The sequence below is a fragment of the Euprymna scolopes genome, chromosome 9 (assembly GCF_053919585.1).
Source record: "Euprymna scolopes isolate OS-2025 chromosome 9, ASM5391958v1, whole genome shotgun sequence".
NCBI classification, from domain to species: domain Eukaryota; kingdom Metazoa; phylum Mollusca; class Cephalopoda; order Sepiida; family Sepiolidae; genus Euprymna; species Euprymna scolopes.
Genome location: NC_136490.1, coordinates 62,794,855 through 62,803,557, shown reverse-complemented (window position 1 = coordinate 62,803,557; position 8,703 = coordinate 62,794,855). Strand labels below are relative to the sequence as shown.

Here is an 8,703-nt window from a genome sequence, read left to right as displayed (position 1 = left end):
AAGTGTTATTGTGGACCCTCACTCCCTTTTAAAAAACCTTGTTAAACTTTATGACATATTTATATTCTATGGAGGTTAGGCGTGACAAACACCCAATAATTTTATTATACCATATTTCTTCAAACTGAAACATAATTATCAAAGTATATTGATGCAAATAGATCTGAAAAGTCTTTGTTAAAGTTTGTGCCATATTTCCATGGAGTACAGGCGTGAACGCAGACCTCACAATTTTATTATACCATCCCTATTTAAGTTGAAACGTACTTATCAAAGTATTCTTATGTACATCTATATCAAAAACCCTTGTAAACGTTTTTTTTTCATTTTTTATCTCCATACTTTGGGGGCCAGGCGTGAACGCAAACCCCACAATTTTAATGAACCACCATTCTGCCAGATCAAACATACCCATTCCTGTGTCTCGATACATCTTCTATCATTATATGTAATTAGTTTTTTAAAATAGTCAACCATATAGGAGCCTAATCGTGACCAGACACACACACACACACACACACACTGACATTCAGCTTTATATTATAATATATATATATATATATATATATATATATATATATATATATATATATATATATATATATATATATATATATAATAAAATTCGCATCAGATGCGCTTGAAATATTGTGATTTGACTTTCAAGTGTACCTGATGCATATTTCATTTTATTCAAATTAAATCAACGTCTCTATAACGGAACACACACACACACACACACACACACACACACACACACACACACACACACACACACACATGTATATACTAGATGAGGAAACTCATTTGTTTAATATGCTTGTTTTGGCATCTCTTATTTTCACCCATCCACATCATAATAAAGGCGTGATACGTGAAAAAAATAAAAATAGATGTAATGGAGTAAAGTAGTTTTTAATTTAGATTCACTGGAAAAAAAATACACCCATTCATATGCTTGCCTCAGACAAAGAATTATTTTTATAAACTAGCGTAATGAACGAGTACTCTACTCCACCCATTCCAAAGCTCCTCATTCCTTTATCTTCATCATACTAGAAGCAAGAAGACTCGGCTATTTGCTCTGCACCACACTCCCACCGAATATCTTACCATCCTGTTCTATTCTTAGCTTGTCTAGTCAAAAGTCCCAACCTTAGATAGGAATCAAGGATATCTGGAGAAAAAATCAGCAGGTGAAAGAGGTCATGTTATTTTTGGGAATTATGTACCAGATTCAGGCATTAACATCAGTGCTGCCAATTTAGCCAAATTTTCCCACTAGATCTGGAGATTTTTTTTTAATCTAGCTAGTAAAATTTGAATCTAGCGGCTGGAAATTTTGTTTGCCAACCGGAATTTCACATTTCAGTTAATCTACTTTATTTTTTTCTTTTCTAGTAAGTAATCATTAAAGAGAAGGCCAGAGCAGAATGTGAGAAGAAAATTTGGTTCTCTGTGTTTGTTAAATAATTAATAAATTAGAAATCATTTTGAATTAAAATGCATTTAGTACTATGCATGTAAAATTGAAGAAAAAAATATGCCAACACTATGGTGGAAAGGCGAAATCAAAACAAGATGGCAACCGAATTTGACCTGATGTCATGTGATTTCGTTTATGCTCCATAACAAAGGCAAAGGATGTCTATTGGGCTTAATCTGGAAAAGACCAAGGTTATAGTTAGGAAGAAAACAGTCAGTGGGAAAAGAGTTTCACTAGACTGTAGTTCTTGGAAAGAAGCTACTGGAATAGGAAGATATCAAAAGAGTAAATTGATGGAAACCACGGGACCAATGAGTCAAATGAACTGAAACAAAGGAAGCAGGGAATAAATGAGACAATTATAAAAGACGTATGCCATCATAGTATTTATGCAAAAAAGATTGAGACTGACTATATTACATCTGTACGACAAGAGTTGTAGAGAAGAAGAAAGGGAGGGACTAATCAAATTACAGATACGGTTCTACACCTTATCAAGTACTCTCAAATGGGTCAGAGATTCGTCAGCCCAAATATGATAATAGGGTATTACTGCATATTGCAAACTGGATTCCTGTAGATGTCTGATAGGGCTAGACAAGAAACTTACACGGACCGCCGGAATATGTTGAATGCTCGTAAAGTTGATGAGTCAATCAGAATGCAACAACAAACGCAATTAACCTATAAGAAGTTGAGCAAATGACTTTGATAAATTGAAGAAAAGAAAAAAAAAATCTTAATTATTAGTTTTAAATCATGGAGCAATTAATCTAACTTTGATGGACAAGTTGTAGAGTATATTGCCAACAGAACAAATTGATAGCATCTGAAATTAAGTGCAGGACATGATCACAAAAAACAATTTGAAGAAGAGAACGTGGGGTGGACTCAGAACATACCGTTTTTGTTTGGAAGAACTAACCGTAACCCTAAATCTTAACCTTAAACTCTAACTCTAACCCCCACACAAAAAAAATACATACACGAGAAAAAAATATATAATTTTTAATCACGCGAGAAAAAAAAAATTCTATTTATTTACACAAAAAATAAAACAACATTTATTCATAAAACTTACGGTAGGTTGTTGTTATATTTTAGTTTATTGCTTTTCCATTTTTTTTTTTTTTTTAATTGTAATTCGTATCTGATGAATGTTGCTTTTTTCTGTTTCCTAGTGTTTTTAACATTTGCTTGGTGGCACTCAGCATATTTTGGTGGTTTACGTCAGGTTCCGGGCAAACCTCAAGCAGACATTTACAGAAATCCAGTTCGTAATATGCACTAGTACCGGCAACAGTATTCCATACATACATCTGATAGTACATTTGTAGATAATTGTCTCAGAGTACCATAAGCATGAAAAGATTGTCACCATTGACTTGTATAACTTATGAGAGTTTGGTAACCTATACACACATTTTTTTAAGCAAGGAACAATGGCTAAAACATGGGAAAGGTTATTTATCTCCCCCCCCCCACTCCTAAGCAAGGAAAATGTAACACAAGTGTCGGAAAATGGGATTGAAGGGCCTTAGAGGAAGAGCAATCTAACCTGCAAAAAATGCCTAGGCAACCTTGGTAACATTCCACTGTAAGGGGGGGGGGAACAGGCGATTAACAATAAACTTACCTCTTCTTTTAAGAAGAGGTAAGTTTATAAGGCAAAGGACCGCCTATCGCCTAGAACTGCACAGGCCAGCAACATACTACAACAGTGGTATATCAATATGCCATAAAACACAACAACCAAACCAAATGAAACCTTAAATTTTGGACATTTTCTAGAATCAACATTATGTAACACATTTTGATCAAAATTGTGGAATAAGAATTCTAGACATAAGGTTTAGTATCATCATATCTTGATTTTTAACTTCATAAAAGTAGTGCAAAATTGTTCTGTTCAGGAATTAGTTTTACCCGTCCTGGGACGGGTATTCTAAATCTGTCTGCATATACTCTTCTCCAACTACCTGTATAAGCTATACAGTATATAGATTAGGTATTTTTTGACTAACTTTTCTTCTCTCACCTTGTACAAATCCAATACTTTCTCTGAGTCTTCTTCTGCTTTGGCCATTTCTTCTTTTATTCTTTCGACTTCCTTCTGTGAAATGTTGCATTTTTGCTCAGTGCTTAGCCGTATCGTACGGTCGATGGCATGGCATCGGACTTTGCTGCGCTTCCTGCCTGTTGGTCGGGGTGCTTCACCTGCAGGTGCATGGGAAGTGGGGGCGAAGGACGTTGAGAGGTTAAGCGAGCTGGTGTCTTGCTTTTTGTAAAATCGTTCAAACATTTCAGTTTCAATTGCAAGAACGCCATTTTTATCTCTGTTAATAAGAAAGAGAAAAAAAAAACAATTAGAAAGCTATGAAAAAACATACACACATGTTGCGGTAACTGACCTTATTCAAAGATGCCAAAAAGCTTCTTACTGTCGTTTTTGTCCAAAATTTCACCTATATTTCAAAATAAAAATTAAAAAAAAAAATTTGTCTGATGTATGTACCCATGTCACATAAATTTATACAGTAGTTTTATTTTTAAATGAGAAAATCACATTTTATGAGTATCAGAGGAGTGACTGTCTCACCTACCATTTTGAAAGCAAGTTCAAGAAACAAAGGGAGGTAACTTGCAAAATTTTTGTTGTAATGCCTACGGATTCACTTTGATTGCTTAAAAATAATTTTCTTTATAAAAAATAAAACTACTTGATGAATTTACGTGATTTTTTTTTCAAGGGAGTCAACAGTTATTAAAGCCCAAGAACTAATCGAGAATAAGGGTTAATGAGTGCATGGTACTCACTGAGACAACAGCATAGTGATTGTTAGTGATGGAAATTAAGTAGAATTTGACTGAGGATGGTTCAACATGAACTTGTTTACATTGGACTTGAAGACGACCATGTTGCAGTCATCTGGAAAGCAAACCAATGGAACTGAGTTTCACAGGCAGGCAGTTTAGGAAAGAAGCTTTGTTCATGGAATTTGCATTTAGATTTAGGCAGAGATATAGAGTAAAGGAAATTGTTGACAGTAGTTGTAGTTAGACGAGTGTTTTTTTTGTGAAAGTTTGGCAAATGGGGGGGCATAGATTGAAGCTCAGATGAGCACTTGCCATGAATATAATGAGAGAGCAAGTTAGGTTTGCAACATCTCTTCTGTGGTAGAGAGGTTGCAGGAAGGAAAAAAAGGTAGGTTTCAAAGCTGGTTTTGAACTTTATCAAGGCAGGATAGGTGCTCCAAGCAGTTCTTGCCAAGATGTGGCAACAGTACTCCATTTTAAGATGTATTTGGCTCTTATACAGGCAGAGGATTGCGTTGGGAGTGAGAAACATTCTGGAGCAGTAAAATGATGCAAGCATTTTTCCAGCAATCTTGGCAACAGATTTGATGTAAATCTTCCATTTCAGGTCAGGAGTGAATGTCAGCAAAATCGAGTATACATGTTTGTTTTGGCTGGCGCCATATGCATTTGCATGTGTGTAAAAGGGCTAAGCATAGTGAAGTATGTGTATATCAGCATGCCAGGGGTTTTCCCTCAGCACCAAAATCAACAGAGTATAGGCTATTGTTGAGATGACTTGTTCCCTGTTTTATGGCTTTGGGTTCTGTGCAGATTTAGGAGGTTCATCCTCCCAGGTTTTATCTTCACCATTGGAGAAGAGGTTAGCTAATTGTTAATCATCTGAGATGTCCCTACCAGGGAATGCCAATGGAACTGTCAAGACATTTTTTGCAGGTCAGAGTGCTCTTCCTGTAGGGCACTGGCTCTAAAAATCTCACTTTCTGACTCTTGTGTCACATCATTCGACCGTAGAAGGAAGCTAAACAGCATAAGCATGCTTATTTCGTTGGCAAGAGAGTGTATGCATGAACAGTGTACATGCAATTAGTGAGCAGCATGTATGTACACTTCGCTAAGCTAGAAGCAGGTGCGTGTTTTTGTTCCATTTGTCAAGGGCTTTTGTCCCAATGGGAAAACAGGAAAGAGAAAGAAAACTGTGTGTTTGGGTTTTTATACTATGCACAAGATTTACGGACTGAATATTTCTTGCATTGTAATTGGTTGAAAGAAACTGCTGAGTTGAGCTTTTGCTCAATCTAGAGTACAATACATAAAAACAACATTCATTATTGCTGCTACTTTGAATAGTACACAATAATTTCATTATATATATTTTTACTTGAAGGAAATTTTATTTTTATGTTTTGTTATTATACCTGACTTCTTTCTACTTCTGATTTGGGAGTAAAAAGTGCTTATTTCACAATGAATTGATCATTGAAGTTTTCATGTCTATAAAAGATCATTTCATAATGAATTAATGTTGAAAGCAAAATCAGACAAAGGTAAAAGGAAAAAAGTAAGAGTTTACCTTTGACCTCTGCTTCTACACTGCTGACAGACAAAATAAAAATAGGGGCCTATTTGTGCATGTGTGTGTGTGTGCGCGTGCGTGCTCGCGATTACATATCAGCACCCTCAAAATAGTTGAAAAATATTTCTAACTTTTTAGTGGGGTTTACTTTACTGTATGAATATAAAGTAAAATGATCACCTACTTCCTGGCCAGAAAGTGTTATTGATGATCCAGTAATTGTCAACATAGCATAAGACAGAGCGAGTAACTATTTTTTGTATTAAAGTTTTCATGTCTGTAAGGGATTATTTTACAGTGAATTAACATAGAAAACAAGAACCCCCCCCCCCTTCTAAAAGAAAAAAAAGAAAAGTTACCTTTGCCCTATCCGCCTGCTCCTACAATGTCAACGGAAAAAATAAAAATTAGTGTTTTTTCTTTCTTTTTTTTGTGTGTGTGTGTGTGTATGTGAGTGTGTGTGTGTGCAATACCCTGGAAATAGTTGAAAATCATTTTAAACTTTAAAGTTGAATTCATTTTACTATATAAATATAAAATAAGATAATCACCTACTTCCTGATCAGAAAGCGTTATTAATCACCCAGTAGTTGACAACATAACGTAAGACAGAACGAGTAACCATTTTTTGTATTTAAAAGTGGTTACTTGTTCTGTCCTATACTATGAGGTTAAAAAAATGGACGATCATTTTACTTTAAATTTATAGAGTAAAACGAAGAACATTTATAAAGTGAAACTGAGACGAAATTGAAAAAAATCTTACTCTAAGTCTTTAACTGCAAGAGCAAGTTGTTCGCTCGTCAATTCACTGAGTCTTTCGTCAACCGTCTCGTTACTCGTTGTTGCAGTACTACAGCTGAAAGAGCGATCCGCCATTTTGATAGCTTGTGCTCCGTAACTATAGCAACACTGGCCGCCTCACCTCTACCTCAATTCATTCACCTGCTCTCCTAACACCTGCCCCCATCACTTCCAACCAACTTGTGAGATCAAGGTTCTTTAAATGTCACTTCCGCTCGATCGTGTCTCATTCTGTAAGCGAACCAATGGCCACATTTGAGGGTGCTTATTTAAAATTACACTTATTTAAAAAAAAAAAAATACAAAAAAATCTTTATGATACATGTCATGCAACAGAGATGTCATATTCCAAAAATCACGTAACTTGATCAAGTAGTTGTTTTTTTTAATAAGAAAATACTTTCTTTAGCGATTTTAATACCATTTTGTATGTTTCCATTATAAAGCTAATTTGGATCTCGATAGTTCAAATTGAGTTGTCTTTCTCTTTCAACATGGGCGATAAAAAAAACTGTCTCACTTTGTTATAAAATTTAATTTTCTTAGTTAAAAAAAACTACTTGATCAATTTATATGATTTTTGGAATTTGACATTTTCGTTCCGTGATGAGTATGTAACGGTGGAGGTGGACCGATTAACTGACGTCGGGTCACCATTGTAACGGTGGGGTGTGATAACAAGGCATGGCCAATCCTCATCGATGCCTGCGTCACATCAGCGACGTGAACATGGATAAAAATCGCTCACACCTCAACATAAACAAAAAAATAAGTGCCAAATTCAGTCTAATGGTGAAACAAAACTTTAACGTTTATAATAAGGTTTTATTTAGCAATAAAGATAAATACGTTTTTTGGTGGTGTATTTTAATATGCGTGTGCGGTGTCGACACACGAGAGAAAATTCAGTCAGTAAATGATTTATAAGATGTTCATAGTTCTTGGAAATAAGTTCTTGGAAATAAATGTTAGATTTTTGGAATCATGCATAGTCGTGGGGATTTAATATGTATTTCTTACATAGAGTCAGATAGAATTTGAGTAAAAGAACTGTAACAACAGATTAAAAGAGAAAACCTCCTCCGACTGAGGAAATCATGTTTTTTTTAGATATTTTTCTTTTAACTTTACAGTTGCATTCATTTTACTATATAAATATAAAATAAGATGATCACCTACTGCGAAATCCAAATCAGTTGAGTCAGAGTTCAGTTCAGTTCAGTTCAGTTCAGGATGCAGTCTCACGAATGAGCAACTCGCTGTTCGACTCCGTCTCATTGACATAAAATCACTAATATGTACTTCACACGCGAATGCCATACACCTAAAGACTCTTAATCTCACTGGATTGATTCCTAAAAAATAACCTTTTGTCACCTCAAACACATTTATGGACAAAAATTATCACAATTATGTAACTAACTAATGTAACAAACTTTAATTCCTTTTGTACAAAAGGAATTAAAATTTGTTATATTAGTTAGTTACATAATCAAAAAATGGTCTTAAATCCACGGTCTATCTTTTTGTTCTCCGTGCACATTAGTTAAGCACCCAGTTGTGTTTAAATTAATTCCCATGACATTTATATTAATTCGACTAGCTTTCTTTCTTTTTTAGAATCTGTGTATTGTAGTAATTAATATTATGTCATTGTAATAATATAATCACATTTACAACGACTATGCTGATTAAAATTTGTAAAGTGCAGGTCTCAAATCATGATTAGCGTCACTTTATTCATTCTATTAATCGGAACAAGACTTGGACTGAGGAATGCATCAAAGGATGTTCTGATAATAGCACGGTAACAAATTGATGGTCTTTTGAAAAGTGAATCTGGAATGCTGAAAACCTACACAATTGGAAAATAGTCTCAAAACCATGGTCTACTTTTTTTTTCTTCATTAATTATCAATTATAATTTTTCATTTAATTAAAAAATTTTTTAATAATTTTTAAGAAGACAATTTTTCTTTTTAATTTTCATTTACTTAAAATTAACGAGAGTGGAAAACAT

At 34.5% G+C, this 8,703-nt stretch overlaps 1 protein-coding gene across 2 annotated transcripts in view; it reads right to left on the bottom strand.

Annotated features, from left to right (window-relative positions):
* The window catches only part of LOC145284543 (cilia- and flagella-associated protein 263-like), a 46,331-nt gene extending 38,918 nt beyond the window's left edge, over nucleotides 1-7,413 (bottom strand). For both annotated transcript variants that reach the window (XM_080133448.1, XM_080133447.1), the window contains exons 1-2: nucleotides 6,646-7,413; nucleotides 3,525-3,822 (exon numbers count right to left, since the gene is read on the bottom strand). In XM_080133448.1, the coding sequence (XP_079989574.1) occupies nucleotides 3,525-3,822; nucleotides 6,646-6,758 (411 nt within the window). In that variant the 5' untranslated portion in view covers nucleotides 6,759-7,413. The remainder of the gene's footprint in view (nucleotides 1-3,524; nucleotides 3,823-6,645) is intronic.
* Between the last annotated feature and the right edge of the window lie 1,290 nt (nucleotides 7,414-8,703).